At 38.6% G+C, this 21,774-nt stretch overlaps 1 protein-coding gene across 4 annotated transcripts in view; it reads left to right on the forward strand.

Moving 5' to 3' along the window:
* Tusc3 (tumor suppressor candidate 3) overlaps positions 1-21,774 on the forward strand; it is a 131,373-nt gene that overhangs the window by 104,022 nt on the left and 5,577 nt on the right. For all 4 annotated transcript variants that reach the window (XM_021218996.1, XM_021218995.2, XM_029532002.1 and 1 more), the window contains 3 exons: positions 11,409-11,472; positions 16,102-16,176; positions 19,664-19,754. In XM_021218996.1, coding sequence (XP_021074655.1) covers positions 11,409-11,472; positions 16,102-16,176; positions 19,664-19,754 — 230 coding nt within the window. The remainder of the gene's footprint in view (positions 1-11,408; positions 11,473-16,101; positions 16,177-19,663; positions 19,755-21,774) is intronic.

Genomic DNA, 21,774 nt, shown 5'->3' on the forward strand with positions numbered 1-21,774 from the left:
GCCATCTTCAGCTACATATGCAGCTAGAGACATGAGCTCAGGGGGTACTGGTTAGTTCATATTGTTGTTGCACCTACAGGGTTGCAGCCCCCTACAACACCTTGGGTACTTTCTCTAGCTCCTCCATTGGGGGCCCTGTGTTCCATCCAATAGCTGACCTTGAGCATCCACTTCTGTGTTTTCCAGGCACTGGCATCTCTCCAGTCCCTTTTTGTTAAAATAGATTATCTAATCTAAATTTAACTTTTATAGGTAGTATGTATCAAGAAAATGATTCATTTCTTTTAGGTTTTCCACTTTGTTGGCCTGCAAGTTTCTAAGGAATGTTCTTGGGATTCTGTGAATTTCTTTGGTGTCTGTTGTTGTGTTGCCCTTTTCAGCTCTAATTCTGTTAATTTGGATATTCTCTCTCTGCCTTTAGTCAGTCCTCTGACGTCTAAATGTTTACCAGTATAATGACCTTATTATTCCATAAACGTATCTCCGTCCTAAGGCTTTCCTCCAGATGTTACTCCATTTGCCCTGATGTGCTTCCTTCGAAATGTCTCTGTTAAAATATGATCAGAAAGCAAGTGCATGCTCCATGCTCTGTGTGTGTGTGTGTACCTTCTTTAAACTTAAATTGTATCCTTTCCTCACACTGAGCGCTTCGTCATTCAACATTGCTCGTTTATTATTCATGATGTACTTTCCAAGAATTACATAGGCAGTTGAGCTTACATTATTTCTAAAGACATATTGAAGTGTTTCATATTCTTAGTTTTGTTCATCTTTCCCAGGACAAGCAACACAAAGTCAAGCCCCAGTGTATCGCAAGTGCCTCATAATATACCTGCCAGATGTTAGACAGTCATTTATACCTGCCAGATGTTAGACAGTCATTTGTACAGTAAATAAAACTACCAATTTCAACAAAGGTTACTCCATCTCATATGTTGTTATAAATAAAATGCATTTTTCATGTATTTGTATTTACAAATTCTCTCATAAAATATAATTTAATCTTATCCATTTCCTTCTGTCACTTGCTTCCTGTCCTACTTAACGTCTTACCTACCCAATGTCAGTCCTTTTTCTTTCTCTCAAAAGCAAACAGAAGACAAGGAAACAATAACTATCAAAACAGATAAACTAAAAACAAAACAAGAAAAATTAAATATTAATAAGACATAACAAACCAAAAATGTACCTAAAACCAAAATAAAACCATGGTGTCTTTGGTGTGTTCTGGTCTTGGGACTTGCCCTGGAGTGTGGTTGATATATATATATATATATATATATATATATATATATATATCTCCATCCATCTTTTCGAAAATACTGATTTTCCCTTTAACATACGAATTTCAAGGAGTTTCTTGTTCTCGATTAGGCATGTCACATTATATCTACTTTCCTAACTTAGTGTTGGGGTTTTATCTGGTTTTAACCTGTACAGATCTTGTTCTAGTCTGAACTCTCATTTATTTACTGTTACTGAATATAGAGGATGCTGTTTCATTGGAGCCATCCAGCAGATGTAGCTCTTCAGATGTTCTGACCCCTCTTCTCCATAGAGGAGCCTCGATAGAAGGACTGTGATAATGACATCCCAGTCACTGGGGACCGAATGTCACCAAATATCTCACTCTCTGCACATTGTCCTGTTGTAGATCCCTTTGTTAATTAACATTTTCTGCAAGAATCAGCTTGTATGCTCTATAGGTACAGCAGTATGTTAACGAGACATTTTATTGTTGGTGCCTTTAATAGAATAATGGTATTAGATGCTCCCCACGCCCATGTTTCAGGTTATTGACCACATTAGCAGAGTCAGGTATAGGCTTCATCTCGTAGCCTTAAATCTAGTTAGGAACTAGTAGATTCCTGCCATAATATCTGTGCACTATTGCCCCCATAGCTCTTGCAGGCAGGTCTTTTTTTTTTTTTTTTTTAAGTCATGGGATATATAACTGGGTAATACAGATGATTATTTTTCTCCTCTGGTAATATGTAAAGTATCTTCCAGTACCATGAATACTAGTCAATGGGCGAAGCTTCTCGTGAGTCACAGTTGAGTTTCTATGTGTTCAGTTATGTACCTAAGTGGCCAGTACTCTGAGCAGTAGCTTGTAATGGTCCTGAGCAGTCGTGTGAATTAGAAAATCTTTTATCCCTATTTTACAGGTGAGAAATCTGAATCATGTATTAGTTATGGAACATGCCTTTCCCATACTGCTTGATATAGAATCACAATTCTTTTAATAAGGATATGAGACTTTTCTTGAAGATGATTATTGTAGTTACTGCTATGTTCTTGTAGAAGTAGAAATCTAAGTAATGATTCATGACCCATCTAACAGTTACTACAAAAGATTTACTGTCACGAAATGACTTGCCTTCCCACCCAAGCGTTATCCATTATTCACATGCTTGTGCCGTAGAGAGAATTATTGAAACACTGTGTGATAAGTGCTGAGAATATGGCAGCCATCTATATTTACAGGTAAATATGAAAGGGGAGAGAGAAGTTTAGGAATTTGGTTCAGTGACAGATTTCTTGCTAGACACTCTTCCCCTGGGATCAACCAGAATTTCCAAATTTAATTAATTATATTTGCCATAAATACCTGATGTGACAGAGCTATAAAAGCATTTACATTATTGATTACATAGTCACAGGACTTCACACCATTAGTTATTTAGTTAGATGTTGGAATGCAAAGGAATATAAGAAGCCATTTTTATTTGTTTTGTTTTTAATTACATGAATAAGGAAAGAAAATTGTATGAAAGTATGTGGTCCATTTCAAATTTTCTTTTGTTATTGAATAAAATGAGATCTGTACTTGTAGGAAAGTGTTACCAACAATGTTTTTGTTCAGTCTCTTTGGAAGGTGACTCAAGTCACCTTTCAACCTGTGCTTTGCACTTGAAAAGTTCTTACTCTGATTATGCCTTCTTCCTCTTGTCTCTCATCTGTAGACAGAGGCTTCACAGGGTTCTGCCTTCTGTTTTGTTCAAAGGGGAGAAGGGATTCTTCAAAGATAGCACATTTCTCCTGCTGTCCCCAGCACCTTCAGCCCAGGGTGCTTTCTGTTCTCCTCGGGTTTCTAGCCCTGCTGTCCTTATTGACTGTCTCAGGAGAGGCAGACTTCCAGCTGTTTGAGCTTCACTTTGCTTAAAGCCTCTCCAGTTAGGTTTCTTTGTTATTTGTTTTTCCTGTCCTTTTACTCACATGTACAGCTAGTTTGGTTCTGTAGTTCAGATAAAGTTTAAGGAGGCAGCACATTTATGTGGAGGGACCAGAATTAGACCCAGCCTGACCTGGGACAAGAGCTCAGCTGACACTGAATTCCTTTAAGTCTTCTATGAAAAGCTCCTAGTCTACCTGTTGGCCCAGCCCATTGTGGGTGGTCCTATCCTTGGGCAGGTGATCCTGGGTTCTATTAAAAAGCAGGCTAAGCAAGCCTGACCCTCCCATGACAACTTCATCAGTTCCTGCCTCCAGGTTCCTGCTCTGTTTAAGTTCCTTCCTGAGTTCCTTCAATAATGAACGGTAAAATGGAAGTGTAAGCTGAATAAGCCCTTTCTTCCTAACTTCCTTTTTGGTCATGGTGTTTTATCATGGCAATAGAATCCCAATATTTCTGCCCTGGTTAGTGTCAGGGAGTTTCCTACTGTTGATTTTGTTTTATTTGTAGCCATTACTCTATGTTAATCTTAAACTCCTTCATTTGCAATGACAATTCTTTCATGGTGTTAAAGGGCATATTAGTAAAATGTTTCTTCTGAATTTCTAAAATATATGGTCTTAGCTATAGCAACAGGACAGAAATCATCCAACAAAATGAAATGCAAATTCTGCCCTACTATCACCTGTTTTCTTGGATCTCACTTTGTGGATAAAAACCTATAGTTTTTGTTGTTGTTGTTGTTTCTCTATTTTTAGATTTTTTGTTTTTGTTTTTTTGTTGTTGTTGTTGTTTTGTTTTTTTCGAGACAGGGTTTCTCTGTGTAGCCCTGGCTGTCCTCGAACTCACTCTGTAGACCAGGCTGGCCTCGAACTCAGAAATCTGCCTGCCTCTGCCACCCAAGTGCTGCGATTAAAGGCGTGCGCCACCACGCCCAGCAGATTTTTTTTTTTTTTTAAATAGAAAGTTAGGTCTATTTAATGTACATATATCCAAGACTTCTTTTGAGAAACACTTGCTTAAGGTATGTGACCAGCCTTTTTAGTCATCAAGTAGAGTGTCACAATTACAGAACCCTTTGGGAGTTATGCCTAAACCAGGTAAATGTTGTAACATTCCACTGTGTATCATGTAAGGAGTTCAGCTTGGAAAAAAGTGCCACTACATTTTTAGGTAACAATAGATTGATGGTTATTACTAACAGTTTGCAGCTACAAGGTACTTCTGGTGGCAAATAATTGAAGTTAATCATAGTTTTCATGAATAGTTTTATCATTTTTAGTTTGAGCCAATTATTTAATGAAATGCATAGAAAGTTCAAGCACAAGGGATGATCAGCCACTAGGGAGATCAACCCTGAAAGAAGATAACACCCTCTGTTCCTTTTAAACAACCCCAGAAGGACTTGGCCATTTTATTATCTACAGCTCATCTGCTGTGCAGCGTAGCTGCGTATAAAAACTAATCCTGCCTAGAGAAGTTGGTGTGATTTAAGGAATGCAAAGAAGGCTCCAAGGATAGGACGAGAAGTGAGTAAAGATAATGGAGCCTTTTACCAGAGCACCAGTGAGGATTGCAGCTCATTTTAGTGATCATGGTGACCCAGGATGTGTCCTCAGCCCCGCCTGCCTTGTGTGCCTTCATCCTATTCCTCCTCTTTCTCTCTCTCCTTTTACACTTGTTTAATGTGTTTACATGCTTTGTTCTGAAGGCTCAGTTGGATCTGCTTTAGGCATGAACACACACTGGGATGTTCTCAGCCACCTTTAAAGTTTTTAATAATGTGCAGTCCCTTGTCTGTCAGGTCTTTACAGAACAAAAGTATCTATTCTTGACCTTAAGTAAACATTCTCAGAAACTGAAAAAGAAAGAATATTATTTCTCTTATTCTGTATAACTTGGCACACAAAAGAATTTTAGGACCAGAGTGTGAAACTACATTTGTACTACATGTTGATGGGGAATGTTGTCTTGAAGTGGAATTAGCAGATGGAGCGCCCTAAATTATTCTCTTAACACAAGCTTGTAAGTTGACATATAAACAACAGCCCCCAGTTGCCTATATTTAGAAATCGTGTTTTCAGGAAGTAGAGATGAGAAGGTCATAAAGAAAGGACCTTTATGGTGGCTCTGAGAGCAGAAAGGATGGCCATACCCACCCGCAACACACACACACACACACACACACACACACACACACACACACACACACACACACACACACACAAACACACACACACACACACACACACACACACCCCTGACACTTCATCAAGGAATCAGATGAGAGTGATGTAGTGTGGAAATGGCTATCTTGAAACCAAAGCAAGAGAGTTGCCATTACATGACAATCCTACTGGTACCTTTATCTTGAACTTTTCAGTCTCCAGCTTGTAGGACTCCCAACCCGGTCCATAGGTGATTTGTTTGTTCATTTGACTTGACAATCTGAACAAACCCTAAGGCCCATCATAAACATAATCTTTCATTTTATATAGGCTGTGTGGTCAGCAGTTCTGTGCTACTCGAAGTAGAAAATTTTGAGCAACCAAAATGGATTTCAAATACCTTTAATATTAAATGCCAGAAGGCAATCTGTTTTCCCATATTCATGCAACTGGAGCTAACATCTTGAGTGTGTGTCAGAGAAAATACACAAGTATATTTTGCTACATTTTTTATGTTCTTGAAAATTACTTTCTCTTTTTCATTCCTTCCTTCCCTTCTTTTATTTCTTTTTGGGGGGATTATCATAATAATTTCTACACTGCCAAAGAGAGCTTGAAATCACATGGTAGATAGCTCATATTCTTAGCTTTTGAGTCTAGATGTCAAGTCTAAGTTGCCCTTGTGTAGGGAGGTGGTAAATATGGGAAGGCACAGGAAAAGGAGTCCTTGGAGTATGTCACATGATGCCCCCAAAGATGAAGGGAGAAATGACATGTACAGTGTACTGAAAACTCTTAAGATTACACAGTTTATGAAGAGGGTGGGAATGAATGCCAACAGCGTTTTTCTAGAGTTTGACCAGCTCTTGGCTTGTTTTGCCAAGCTATTTTTAAAGAAAAGGAAGGAACAAGCCAGGCACAATAGTAGGAACCTGCAGTCCTAGCACATGGGATGCAAACACGAGGGTCAGGAGTTCAAGGTCACCATCTCCTCTGCATAGTGAAGTGATTCAAGGCTTGCTGCCCTGGCATGTGTGAGGCCCTGTCTCAGCCATAAGGAAGAAGGGAGAGAGGGAAGGAGCAAAGATAATTCTGGGATTTCTGACCTTGAAATAAGATAAACTATTACTTGAGTAAAACCTAACATTATCTATTTCTATCATTTGACTTTGACAGTGGCTTGGTTTTTGAGATACTGTAGCCCAGATTAGCCTTAAGCTGTGTTAGCCTGAGTACTAAGCTTATAGCCATGTGGTACCTACCAGGCTTTGTTTCCCTTGATATTTTAGAGGTCTTTAAACATAAAATACATGTATACAAGAGAAAAAATAAAAATCATATACCTAGAAACTGGTTTAGACAGATTTTTTTTTTCTAGTAAAGAATTTAGGAAAGGAAGTAGAAGCCAGGATACAATTTTTTTTTTTCCCACAATGGTTTTGGTTCTTCTTCAAGGAAATATTCAACTTCATTCCAAAATCTGTTTAACTAAAGCAGATTCTATTGAGGCTCCTAAGACAGTAGTTATACTTCTCTTTTATCTGCACATGTGATATCAACTTATTAGAAAAGGCTTGAGTAAACTTGAAAGGATATTTTTTCATGGTGAAAACAATGTAACCAAGACACAGTCGTCTGCTCTTACATGTCTAATAATATACATAAGTCAGTGGACAACAGTTTTTCTATTTGATCCTATGACTAAGAGGGAATAAATAATTTCAAGTTAAGACAATAGTATACTCCCATATGTATTTTTATAATTTGCTTGGCAGACTTAAAACTGATGGATTTTTATTCTGAGTAAGATTAGGGCTTAAATAAGCCCTGATAGTGTACATTGAGAGGATGATTTGTATGAAATGTTCTTTTAATTTTATGTTACATGTTCTTTGAAGTATTCAGTACACTCACTAAGTGAACAACATTTATATATTTATATTATTCTGCATCGCCAGAATTTCTGTGTCTGGGAAATTATGTGCAATAGCAAATATATTAGACTGTTTTTTACAAAGATATTTAAAGTCATTACCTTTATAAACCTAAGTTAACTATACATTTCAGAATAATTTACAATTGGCTACTTTTATTTCTCTTTTCAACCTGAGAAATTATGTAAGCTTGTATTAGCTTTGAAAGAATCATGACATGGGGACTGGAGAGGTGGCTTAGCAGTTAAGAGCACTGACTGTTCTTCCAAAGGTCCTGAGTTCAAATCCCAGCAACCACATGGTGGCTCACAACCATCCATAACGAGATCTGACTCTCTTCTCGAGTGTCTGAAGACAGCTACAGTGTACTTACATATATAATAAATAAATCTTTAAAAACAAAAAAGAATCATGACGTAATATTCTTTCTTCTTATGTTTGCAAGGGCATGCATCAGGTAAATAGAAATCTTTAGGCCCAGCCTAAATCTGTGCATGATAGTTTAACTGAATTGCAGTAGTAATGAAGCACATCTATAGACACGGGATGTCAGGTAAGGTTTCCTGAGAGATCTGTAGAATTCACATTCCTCTTTCCTCTTTCTTTGTTTGTAGTGTGGTTTGTAGTGGGATCCACTACTTTCACTGTTGGATATAATTAGCCATGTTCTTAGAGTTTAAATGTGTAATGCACATGAGTTACTCATTTAAAAAAAAAAAAAAAACAACAAGTTAATGCTAGTTAATTTAATCCTAAAATATGTTGCTTCTGGGCTTAAAGTAACTTTGAAGAATAAAAACCATCCATGAAGATCAAGTGGTTGTAAAGGATTTTGAGTCTCACCTTTTTATAGTATCAGGCCAACCCTCTAATTTCACGTGAAAAATACACTGACCTGATTAATTGTAAGTACTTAAACATGTTATTTAATGTTTACAAGGTAGAAGCTACTTGAGTGGTGCCTGCTTAGGTATTTTTTTATATTCCAGAATGTGCAGTTTCTCTTAGCTCGGGGAACAGCACCTTGACTAATCCAGTTGTTTGGCTTAAACTTGAAGTCTTCCTTGCATTCTTTCCCCCTATTGCTATAGAGAGACACATACTATATTAATAACTCAATAGAGCATTCTCGTACTTAATTTCATGGGAGTCTACTAAGGAATATTCTAATCTCTTCCTAAAGTTGAGATGATAGAGTTTAGTTGACTTGTTTATGGCAAGGTACATAGTGAGTTACAGATTCAGAACGCTGTGTGGTGCCACAGATGCTACACATCCATTATGGCCATTGATTACCCTAGGGCCCAAGCACCTGGGCTTTGGTGTTTTGTTTTTGTTTGTTTGTTTTTCTTTTTCTTTTCTTTTTTTTTTTTTTAACCCCAGTTGTACATACAAATAAAGTTAAATACAAGCCTTCCATACAGTGACTGGTCAGTGCATTCTGTGGTTAGATGTTTCTTGCACACATCTTGGAAAGCATTGGAGAACTCTGAGCAAGGTAATGATAGGATCTCCTGTGCTTTAAACAGGATTAACTTGACTTACAAGTAGACTGATAGGATAGAGGCAAAGAAAATGAAGGAGTCTTTGCCATAATCTGGGCAAGAGGTGACACTTACTTGACTAACAGGAAATGTTGGGCTTCATTCCTTGGGCACCTTTGCCAGTTCCTCCAGTAAGAACTGACAAACACTGAATTGGGGATGACTTTAAAAGTGGAGCCTGTGGTCTTTTCTGATGACTGGATGCATGGGAGAGAGAAGAGGTAGGGAAAGAGAATGCAAGGAGGATTTCAAGGTTTTAGACTGGATAAATCAAGGTGCTGTTCCCTGAGATAAGAGAAACTGCACCTTCTGGAGCACAAAGGAAAGTGTAGGGAATGTTTGTAAGTTTCAGCCTGCCAGGGGCTGGCATCTGTTATGACAACTGGGCCAAGTAGACCCGATGGTGGTCCGTCAGTGGGAGTGCAAATGTGAGAGCTGCGCACTCAGATTTCCTAACTGAAGTGCTTAGGTTGGGTGAAAATGCCTTGGTACAGAAGAGATGCCTAAACCTAGGGATCTCTGAGGCACCCCAGAGTTTGGAGGTAGCTGGACATTGGCAACAGGGACTGCCTTGAGGCCTAGGAATAGGATCTAGGGAAGTAACAAGGTCACCACAAAGGAGAGGGTGATCCTGTAACACAGTTTAGAAATGGATGGAGTGGAGCAAGTTTGGGAAATGCTTCCTTCTCAGCGGTGGTGCTTTTGAGGGATTGTTGGTGGGAGCGCCTCGGTGACCTTGACAGAAGCTCTATTTGAGAGGATTCTGTAGCTTAGAACAAGCAGGAAAGCTTTTACCATTCACTGAAAAAAAAAATGCCTGAATTTCTCTCCATTTTATGTTTCTAAAATAGGCAGAGTGCCATGCACTTGTTACATAAGCTTGGGCATATTATCCTAAACTGATATAGTCAGGTATTTTAAGCAGTCGCATAAATACTGACTTTAATTCCTTTAAGTTTCAACGATACTTATCTGAATGCCAAGTAAGGACTATTTACAAAAAAATATTTTACTCTTTGTTGGTAATATGAAGAAAATTACTAGTTGTACAGTGTGGAGCAAAGAATTAAATTCCTAAGTTCCATTTTATCATAGGGAGATGACAGGTAACTATTTTATTTGCTAGGTAAAGATTAAAATAGTAAATCCTACATTCTTATCACATATTTAGCAAATAACAGCATACTATAACAAATAAAAACCCAAGTTTTGAATCACAAAGACCAAAGTTTAATTCCCAAAGCTTGTGAAAACCTGGGGATTTCTTCATCTCTCATCTATAATGTGGCTGTACTAAACCAATGCACTAATATTATAGGGCTCTTGAAGTTTCTCTGCATGCTTCATGTGGAATTCTTAAGTGCCTCAGACAGCATGAGCAAATCATAAATAGTAGCTAGTACTATACTCTTGTGGATATAATTGTTATTCTTAAAATAATTAAAGAATAAAACCATCTTATTTAACTGTAACCAAACATGTCAAGTATACTTTTTAGTATTTTATTTGCTTCGCTGTTTTTTTTTTTCTAATAATCATTTCACCACTTTCATGTGTTTATGAGGATCCAGGGCTATATGGTTAGCAGCTTTAGAATAAGTATGTGAACGAGAAGATAGAGGGACTTTGCTGAGACTTAAAGAGTGCATCTGAACGTAGCAGCACACCTACAGATGAGGCCGTTGTGCTGGGAAGTATTTGGAGTGAGAAGGAGAAACAAAGATGATTCAGATCGGGAGGATTTGTAGTGTTTAGTGAGCCGGGTTTGAATCCTGAACCCTCAGCAAATGTGGGAGCAAAGAACTGACTCCTTAGAGCTGTGCCCTGACTTTCACAGGTGTCCCTGACATCATTCCTCCACCCACACCACATTGTGTGCAAAACAACAATACAGAGGACCAAAATGTAAGACTGATGACAAAATACAGACATTTCTTCAGAAAGACCTTCAGAAGCATCTAGTTGAGCCCTTGATTTGATTGATGAGCAAATACTGAATTTATTTTTAGCTTATAGTGGGATAGCACGAGGAAGGAATAACTGGTTCCTAAGCCTGTTCCTCATTAGCACACAGACAACTCTGCTGTATTTGTTGTCTCGAAATGAGATTGAACAAAAAAAACTGGATGACCTCTTAGAACTCACATGATACAATCATGTACTATATATGATATAAAAATGAGGAATCATACAAGGGCTATTAAACAACTCTCTAAGTATTTGGGGGCAGGAGCAATAGGGGATAGAGAGGACTGGGGAGGGAATTGGAATGGCATGTCCAAGCAGAGTACAGTCTGAGAAGGTTATAATGAAACCATCAACTTTCATAAGGGATTATAAGAAAGTGCTTTAGGATTAGTGATGTGTACTTTTTAAGGTTAACTCTTTATTCCAAATGTTGGTAAGGTGGTGAAGAGTGACTGGACATTTTGTGGGTCAATTTAAAACAAACACTAAAGTTACTTGTGTGGCAGTCGGCTCTGTCCACTCTCTTTACATGGAACTCTGGTAGAGCCATTGCTGTGTGTGTGCTTGTGTCATTATTGTCCCTCATTTGTGAGTTTTTGTTCATTTTCTTCCTTTACAGAGCTACATTCATGGAAGCAGCCAGGCTCAGTTTGTGGCAGAGTCACACATCATTCTAGTGCTGAGTATCCTTTAAAATACCGAGGGACAGAAAAGGTAAAGAAGAGGTTTGTATTAATGAATCACTATTTTTCTGGCAGTAAATTTCAAGTATATTAACTTTTACACTAATTTTCTAATTCATATATAATTATTTCCTGTCACACTATATTTTCTTTTATGCTGAATCATTTGAAGATTTTAAATACCTTTTTTTTTTTTTTTTCCTATTAGCTATTTAATGTCAAAGTGTTGATTTTAGGCTGCATTGATTATCTCTGCCTAGGTTGTATGCATGGTATAAGTGGTGATTGTGGGGGTGGGAGTGTGTGTATTTGTATAAATTTCCTCTAACAGGAACTTAATGGCACGGCAAATGTGCACCTGGTATCAACAGTAGGCCAAGAGGACACTTTGGTCGATGTGTACTAGATGCAATAGCACACATGAAGTGTAAGGTTTTGTTTTTCCACTTGGAATTTCACTAGTCACAAATGGAACACATTTAATTGTTCAAAATGACCATGATTTTCTTCAAGTGGCAAGTTTCTCAGCTCTGAGGCATGCATAGTGGGAAGTGAGGAGCTAGTTGTGGATCTTCCATGCCCCCATGCCAAGAGTTTTCCAAGGTTTCATTTCTTGGGTAATTGGCATCAGGCTGAGATTTAGCATAGCAAGACCCTTCACCAGCAGGGTTGTCCAGACAGACTTATCAGTAATACATACAACAATTAAAAGTCCCCATCCTTTCATGGGTATTTTGTTCCTTATTCTAAGGAGGAATGAAGTATCCACAAGATGGTCATCCTTCTTGGTTTTCTTGTGTTTTGCAAAATGTATCTTGGGTATTCTAAGTTTCTGAAAGGATATAGGTACAGAGACAAAGTTTAGAGCTAAGATGAAAGGATGGACTATCCAGAGACTACCTCATATGGGAACCAATCCCATCATCAGCCACCAAACCCAGATACTAATGCACATGCCAGCAAGATTCTGCTGAAGGGACCCTGATATAGCAGCCTCTTGTGGCAAACACAGAAGTGGATGCTCACAATCAGCTATTGGATGGAACATGGGGCCCCCAATGGAGGAGCTAGAGAAAGTACCCAAGGAGTTGTAGGGGGCTGCAACCCTACAGGTGGAACAACAATATGAACTAACCAGTACCCCCTGAACTCGTGTCTCTAGCTGCATATGTAGCAGAANATGGCCTAATCAGCCATCATTGGGAAGAGAGGCCCCTTGGTCTTGTAAACTTTATATGACCCAGCACAGGGGAAGGCCAGGGCCAAGTAGTGGGAGTGGGTGGGTAGGGGAGCAGGGGCAGGGGGGTGGGTATAGGGAACTTTCAGGATAGCATTTGAAATGTTAAAAAAAAAAAAAAAGTCCCCATCCCCTTTAGTGGCACAGTAGTTCCTTCTTTCATAGGTCTGTGTATTCCTTCTCCAGGGAGAACTAGTAAGGGGGTTGGGCAGTGTACTTTAAACATTAGTTTATACTTGTTAAAACTAATAAAAGTCTCAGAAATCAATTTTGAAATTTTCCTATTTAAACTGGTTCCCAATAATAGTCTACTGACATTTTTGGCTTACAATAATTGCTATGAGTATCTTTTCTTTTATGTAAAACATTAGATGCTGCTTTGTACAAAGAGAAAGCAGAATGAGTCTAGTGTCATCGGCTACAGATGTATATTCACTGTCACTATGCAGTTTTTCATCTGGCTATGGTTTTGTTAACACGGAGCTCAAGGGAGAGGGAAAGCAGTTAGTTCTCTGTAGGGTCGGAGTAGGTGAAGTGAGAAAGAGTAACCAGCCGGAGGGTGTGTTACAGGCTGTCAGTCTGAAACCCCTGGGATAACTGAGTCAAGTAAGGGTGTCAACTAGGAAACATGGACTCTGATGTCCAGATGAAGTGCTCTACATGAGGTCCTTGGACATTGGTTCTGGTAACAAGTCAATTGGAGTCAGTTATGGATTAGGGAGGAGCTCATTTGTTCTTTTCATGGCGAACTATTGGCAGCTGAAGGGTTTTGGAGATAGACTCATTGTCTTCATTTATGTGCTCACTGAGTTCCAAACCCGTGAAACATGAATGACCCATTGAGTTACAAAATAAAACATATGTATGTATGTAGTAGGTATATATGTATGTATGTATGTATTAGTTTTAGTATATACAATTTTCCAAAACATTTACATTTTTAACATTTATAAAGATTTTGTAGCCGCCTGCAGCCACACTAACTGGGTTCCTGAGTGGGAGGCAGGAGCTGTATGGGAGAAAATGGCGAGAGAAATAATGGAGGCTCAGACATATTTTTCTGTTCAAGGCCCCAAAGTTTACTAAGAGTCTGTGCTTATAAAGAGGGGAGGCCCATCCCCCGCCAATCCATTCTTGGTGCCTATAGCCAGCCTGTAGGAGATCTGCCTGATGCTGTCTCTGGAATATCTCAACAGTCTCTCAGCAGGTAGCAGTGTCTTGGAGAATAGCAGCAGCAGGTGACAGAACAATAGGGCCATCTAGGTTGGAAGGCTCCACTCCAGGTGGTCTCATGCTCAGTGGCTGCAAGGGCAAAGTCAGCCCACTCAAGGCTGGGGAGGCTACAAAGTTTGATCAAATAGTACATGTAAATGTGTACTTTATAATTTATATATGAATATAAATGAATGTCAGAGAAAAGATTAAAATTGAAATAAAACTTCCTTAAGGATCATCATCCATTTTTTTTTTTTAAATAATGACAACAGAAGTGAAGCTGAAACACTAGAAACCCACCTGCTCACAAGTTTTAATTAATTTTCCATTATCATTGGTATTCTATAAGTACAGACTAAGAGGAGTTTATACAGGTAGATTATCCAAGACATTTTTTAAAAAATGAATTGGTACAGTGTAGACTTACTTTCACATCAGCTCTGCAGAACAGTTTTCATAACAAAACGAGAGCTGTGTGACTCGGGACATTAGTGATGTTCAAACTTCAGGGGCCTCAGACCTGCTATGCTCTATTGAAAGCTTAGTAGGAACACTTGGTATATGATGGCATAGGGGGGCAGACAGCACTCCACGGGGCTGTGGGACTCACCTCTGATAATGTTCAGCAGCCAAGAAAGATGGGTTTACTTCCTAGGTTATTTTTCCAGTAAAGTTCCAATGCTGTAATAGCTGGAATACTTTGGAAATTATTTATAAAGAGAGGACATCATAACATAAAAGAATAATGTGAAGAGTTGGGTATTAGTATCCAGACATTGAGTAATGAGTCCTAGCACATACTCAAATACAAATAATATACCTGGCTAAGTTCAGTTATATACATTTTATCTCTCTGTATAAACTACCTCAGTGTGGGAATGTATACTCTACATAACTTTTTCTGACTTTCTCTATTTATTTATACATAGCCAGTGGTACAGTTTGCACTTTTGCAAGTTAGGGATGAATCATGAGACTTGGTGGTGCTGTGTTCACATATACAATAGGAGAAATGAAGACAAGAAAGTCATGATTAAGAAAATGGAAGAAAATCTGAGCTAACATTCTTTTATTTTATTTTTCTCTAATTTTTTAATTATTAGACATTTGAACAGATACATACTATATATTTCCAGAGTTGGTGAGTTCTAAAATCTTAGGGATAGATGTTATTAAAAGTGTTTTAATGGCATGAGAAGATTGATTGGCGAAGTTGAGTGATCCCTTCGCAATAATCCCTGTCACCTTGCGTGCACACTGAGCAAACCCATGAGTTGTAAGCACATACTAAGTAGAGGAGTGGTGTCCTTTTGCTTGTTGCTGTGATGCACTATCTGACAACTTAAAGAAGTTGCTTTTTGACAGGGATACAGTCCATTATGACATGGGCCCGCATGATGTGAGGCAGCTGCTCACACTGCATCTGCCCGCGGGAAGCAGAGGGAGATTAGGACTGGGCTCAGCCAGCTCCATTATGTTTTTCATTTTTATTCTGTTTGGGACCCTAACTCATAGAGTGGTGCTGCACACCTGCAGACTGGGGCTTTTCTTTTCCAGTAGTAAGCCTATGACATGTGCAACACCCTTATAGATGGGGCCCAGACAGTGTCTTGGTGACTCTAAACCTAGAGAAGTTAACAATGAATACAGATATCAACTAGCATGGCTGTTGTAAATGCTTAAAATGTCAGGGTCAAGGTCCTTCCCCATTGGTTAGATTGTACTATCATATGCTCACTTGATTATACAAGACTTATATAATTTACTGTCTTTGCTACATGAGCCAGGTATTTAGAATATATGAAGTAATACTTTTGAAATTCAAGAAAAACTAAATGTACATGCTATGAAAATGAGAAAAATTAAAAAGGAATCATGATGAATACATTCTATTATTCTAGAATTGCCAATAATGTGTGTTACTATAACTAAAAGTTGTATATATTGTATGAAAAGTGAAAATTTGTACTTGTTTTAAAAAATTGTATGATTTATATGTTATGAAAGTCTGAACAATTAAGGCAAACTCAAAGATTGGTAAGTGCAATATACAAAGAATTGATTGTCCTGTTCACATTTGTCCTTTAACCATTCTGGAACATTATATTTAGATCCAGGAAAAAAGAATAGCAGATTTTATTCGCACCTGTCTGTGGTTTCCTTGACAACTACTGTAGATGCTGCTATCACCATGGGGATGGTTCTTCTAAATGAAGCAGCAACTTCCAAAGGGGATGTCGGGAAAAGACGCAGTGAGTTGATGTTGCTGAATTTGTTGTTTTGTTTTATTCTTAGGATTTGTTTCATTCAGAGGGGAATCAGAACAGCCCTTCCTAAACACAGATTTTCCTAAGAAGCAGTCTATGCTGCAGGAAGTTAAGATTTTGTTTTACTTTTTTTTCTTTATTGGCTGTATGTGAGAATGAACTTAAAAACAGGTCTTCCAAAATGGCTTTTGGGTCCCTTCTGCCAGTTACATGTACAGGAGAGGGAGGTGGTGTTACTCTGTCAGGGCTGCTCTGGCCCATTTCTGCTACAGTTGCAGTTGGTCTCTGCTGGAAAGTCCTCACAGCACAGATGGACAGTCTTGAGAGATTTTATTGGCAGTAATATATTTTTATGTCATGAGACTTAGGGATCTCAGGGAAGCCAGTGCAGAAGCGGACGCTGCTGCTGAAGCATCTTTTGTGCACAGACACTTGATTAGTGTCTAGTCCCCTCACATCTTTTACTGACATTTAAGAGCACATGGGGGGGGGGGGTCTCTGTTCCAGGAAAAGCAAGAACTGCCTTTTCCAAGGACTTTGCTATTATTGCTTTTATACGATTTACAACCCTGTCAGATGTCAGGTTTTCAGGTTACGCAAGTAAACTTTTATCCTTTGATGGCACTGTTCCATCTCAAAGGATTGTAGGAAAGAAGTAATGGATGTTGCTACAAGCAGAGCAGAGTGTCTGGGAAATGTCTTCTGCCCAGATCATGGTGGGTCAGAAATGGACAAGACCTTGAGGAGGGGTTTCCTGCCACATAATTTTTGATAGTTAATGTCATGGCATTCCAAAAGAAGTAATTCAGCAAATATAGCTACAGTGTGCAGCTCCCCATTTTAATTTATTTTATAATCCTTGAACTTGTTTCACCTACATTTTGATATGAAAAGCACATATGTCCCCCAAAGAATATTATTTGAAATATTTAAAATAATCTCTTACAGTACGATTAAGTATTGTGTGTTAAGGAGCTGTAGTGGCTTCTGAGCACTTACTGTCATGAAGTATTGAAATGCATGGGGATAGTGTAGGGTTGGCCGGGCTCCAGTGCTCCCCTGATGCTGCGTCATGAATATAAGGAAAGTCAGAACTGAGCTCATTTTCTTAAGCATGGTGACATCAATAAATGCTATGTCTTTTGAGTGCTGCTCTTGGGAAGGACAAGGCATTTTTCATCTGCTGTTCATTCCTCTGATCTAAATTATAGAGAGAGCTTTATAATAGACTGTTTAATCACACATTGGTACATATGAAGACATTGCCCTGAACTGCCGTCTTCATAGATGGTCTGCTGTAGTGCCTGCTCCCTTTACCTCCAGATTAATTATTTATGTCGGGTCGGGATGGGATAGAATGTGTGGGAGGAGGAATTAGAGAGGCTCACACAGGGCAAAAACCTGCCGTTGTCCTTTTGGGTTTCAGTCTGCGTCTGGTATTGAATTGTACAACTCCTGAGATCATCTCTCTTGCCCGTGCAGCAGAGTATGAGCCTCATTGAGGCCTCCCCCTGCGGTTACCTCACGGCCCCTCCATTCCCATCCTGAGATACTGGAGTAGCAGTATTTTGCTCTCATTACATAGAATCACACTAGTCCATCTGTATGCTTAATCACAGATTTGGAGCCTCGTTTCCCACAGTTCTATTCCTCTTCTAAACAGAACCACTAGAAAATAAGATAGAAAAAAAAGTGGTAGAACGTTGTATTGAGAATGTATGAAATAAACCTAAGCTTAGAGAGAACGTTGGGAGGAATTATTACAAACTATATATCCTGGCTCTGGTATCAGCCATACTTGGAGAACACGTGGCTTTTAAAAAGGTGTTTCACTTTATTCTTGGGGTGTATTCATGTGAAGCTAGCAGATCAGTGATGTTAAAACAGAAGTTGTGGCTGAATTCTACTAAACGCTCCTGATGTTTGATAAATTCTAGTGTAAATAGCAGTCGATATTCCTGAAAAAACTGCGTGTACAATAGCACATCAAGATCACGTGCTCACAGCACTGCACATCAGGATCGCATGCTCACAGCACAGCACATCATGAACACGTGCTCAGAGCACAGCACCTTCACTACTCCCACTTTTAGGGTTGCTGTGAGACCTGCTTTTCTTCATGCAGTAGGAAAAAAGGAGGTTCTTTCCTGTTACAGAAGCAGAGAGCTGTTTGATTACAATATACTTCTGACTTAATATTTTTAATGTCTTTGTCTTTTCCTATTTTCCCTAATTATGTCATTCCTAATATCCCCTCTGACAAACAAATGTATATTAATTATCCTGCAAATGTTTTGTTTATAACTAGTATTTTGGTAACACTAGTGTATAATTTTTTTTTTTTAAAGATTTATTTATTTATTATCTGTAAGTACACCGTAGCTGTCTTCAGGCACTCCAGAAGAGGGAGTCAGATCTTGTTACAGATGGTTATGAGCCACCATGTGGTTGCTGGGATTTGAACTCTGGACCTTGGGAAGAGCAGTCGGGTGCTCTTACCCACTGAGCCATCTCACCAGCCCACTAGTGTATAATTTTATAGGACAGGTTTAAATACTATTTTTTAATTCTATGTATGCTTGCATATAATTAGCTAATATACTTTAAACTTTAGAAGCAGTTTTTAATATTACTAGTAGCAGTGAATTTTATTTATATATAAATATTTATATATAAACATTGTATATTATATATAAATATTATACACATACACAAAGGGGAACGAATGTTTCATTAGTCATCTGTTCCCAGTCATAGTAGAAGAAAATGAAAACTGAGAAAGCAATGTCCCTGCTGTTATATTTCAGTATTACAGAACAGTATTGAAAGCTGGGACCACAGCACATTCCACAGGTATGTGGTTCTCTGCTCCATCTCAGCAGCACTGACACCATAACCTGCTCTGAATAGCATCTTCCTCCTCGGGCTTCTCTAAGGACATAGCTTGCTACCCACAGGATTTTGCTTCTAGTCTCTTGTTTGCTGAGATGTAGTGTGTCTAAGTGAGATGGCCTCTACTGAGGCAGCTGTGAAACCAGAAGCTAGACTTGGATTTCTGCCTGACGATCACGTGGCGTCTTGAGGAGGAGACCTTTTTGAGCATTTGTCAAGTCATACACTCCTGCTGCTATAGCCCGTGCTTTGTAATCTGAGAGCTGATCACCATGTTTGTCACCTTTCACATTGGTTCTGTTTGAATCCCTCTGGGACATTTTTAGTACTTACAGGAAGTCCATAAAAGAAGAAAATCACCACCAGTCTTAGGTCAGTCAATTCTGTTGTTTTTACACCCCAATACTACATTTTCATTAAGAATATGGAAAATAGTGAATACTTTGTATTGTGAATTATCTGGTTTTGGTCCTTGTATGTGCCTGAACTGTTCCATGTAAGTATTTTGTCATTGAGTATCTTTCAGAAGCACTCATATTTGCATGTTATGAGCTCCTAACGGTGTTCTTTCTTTTTCTAGTCATTTGCCTCGTGGGGTTGGGCTTGGTGGTCTTCTTCTTCAGCTTTCTACTCTCAATATTTCGTTCAAAGTACCATGGCTATCCATATAGGTAATGTATTTATACTGATATGGATGTTTTCATTTTAAACAAACAGTACATGTATTTCAGTGGTTAGTTGGGGTTAATATTAAGTATTTAAATCACTAGTTGTCTGATTATATTGCTGTTAAGACAAGCTTGAGCACCCAGCATTTGCTTACCATCATGAACTGTGCAGAGAGAGTTCTTGTTAATATCATGTATTTTCATTTTAGAGTGCATGTACATGTGTGTGTACATAGGTACGAAATGATCTTTAGGTAACAGACTTTTACATAATCACTTCTCTTTATTTATAATAATTGAGATATTATTTTCAAGATTGCTTTCATTTAGAATCTACTCTTCCATGTCCTTTTAAAGTTGCAGCATCTTTGGGATGCTGCAAACTTGTAATCGTGGGACTAGATCATCTGAATCTAAGTCCCTGTCTGCTTACTCTGTTTCCTTGAGTTGAGCTTCCACTGTATAAGGTGACTCATTCTCTGTGATGGCTTCATTACTCTAGAGTTGGACTCTTGGGATTGGTAATGTAGATGAACGCTAGTAAAATAACACTGACATGGACATCTTCCCTGAGAATTGGTTGTGACTATGAAATTGAACAGGTTAGATGAAACCACAGGAGAAGTTGGTGCTAAGCAACAGAATTGATGGGAAGAAAGCTGGTCAATAGAGCCTGGGAACCAGTGTTGTAGCAAGGAGAGTGAGAGAGAAGAAGGCAGACCTTCCGGGCAGTCAGACCTGGGCTGGGCTGCTGCAGGGGGGAGGTGGGTCACCCTACTTTTTGTATTTCAGTAAGAAAGTACTTTCTTGGGTTTATGTTGTAGTCTTCTTTAGGAACTCCTGCATGCTTTGGCTTTCATTCCAACATTTCATTCTTGTTTAAATCATTTTATTCTCTTACATTTCAAATGATATCCCCCTTCCTGGTTACCTCTCCCTGCCCCCTCCCCTTTGCCTTTATGAGGGTGCTCCTCCACCCACTCCTGCCTTACCTGACTAGGATCCCCCTGCGCTGGGGCATCAAGCTTCCACAGGACCAAGGGCCTCAACATTTCTTCCTTTTCTCATAATTTTTAATTCATTCCACTATATTTCGTAAAACCTTTGATTTCCTTTATATGAAAATCAAATCAATAAAATGAAGTTGGCCCACACAACACATTTCTTTACACAAAGTTCAAAATTTCTATTTTCTTTTTCTTTATATTTGTATCTGCTTAAAGTATAATGTCTACTTATATATCTGTCATGCTTTTTTATTTTATTTAATCTTTTTTTGCAGTCCAGTTGTTATCACTCTCCTCCCATTCCTCCTCCAGTGTCTCAAAGAGGATGTCCCCACACACCCAACAGGCCTCCCCGCTCCCTGGGGCCTCAAGTCTCTCAAGAAGACTTTCTCACTGAGGCCCTGCTGTGCTTTCTTAAGGCTTCCTCATTGTAGTACAGAGCTGATTCTACACCACCAGCCTATAGGACTTGATAACTAGACCTGTCCTGAATCTAGTCTAGTTGAGACCACAAACAAATGTTTAACTTTTCATTTTTATTTGTATGAGAGTATATATGTAAATCGCTTAGAACACCAGTAATAGTAGTAATTAATTACTCAATAATTGTTTAATGCTAATTATCATTAATTCTGACATAAATATTTACACTCATATTTTACTTTTCACCATGCACCAAGTAACTTTGGTTCATTTTTTGCATAATTCATTTGAGTGAAGAACAGATTTCTACTAAACCTTTTGATGAATTTAATTGGGCTCCAGAGTCCCTTGAAATTTGTCAGTGAAATATCAAGATTCTTAGAGATTTTATCTAATTACCATCTGACACATAATTCAGAAGACATTTTATTTTGCTGATAGCACTGACTTCATTTTATATATTGAATAAAAATTGACCTGATCCTTTGCTCGGTTTCTAAGAAGACGGTGCTGGTATGGCTAGATGGTAGTATCCACTTAGAGATAACAGTTACCTTCTCAGCCTTTTCTACTGGCACTCAGACATACAAGTA

Source organism: Mus pahari, chromosome 19 (genome assembly GCF_900095145.1).
Source record: "Mus pahari chromosome 19, PAHARI_EIJ_v1.1, whole genome shotgun sequence".
NCBI classification, from domain to species: Eukaryota; Metazoa; Chordata; class Mammalia; order Rodentia; family Muridae; genus Mus; species Mus pahari.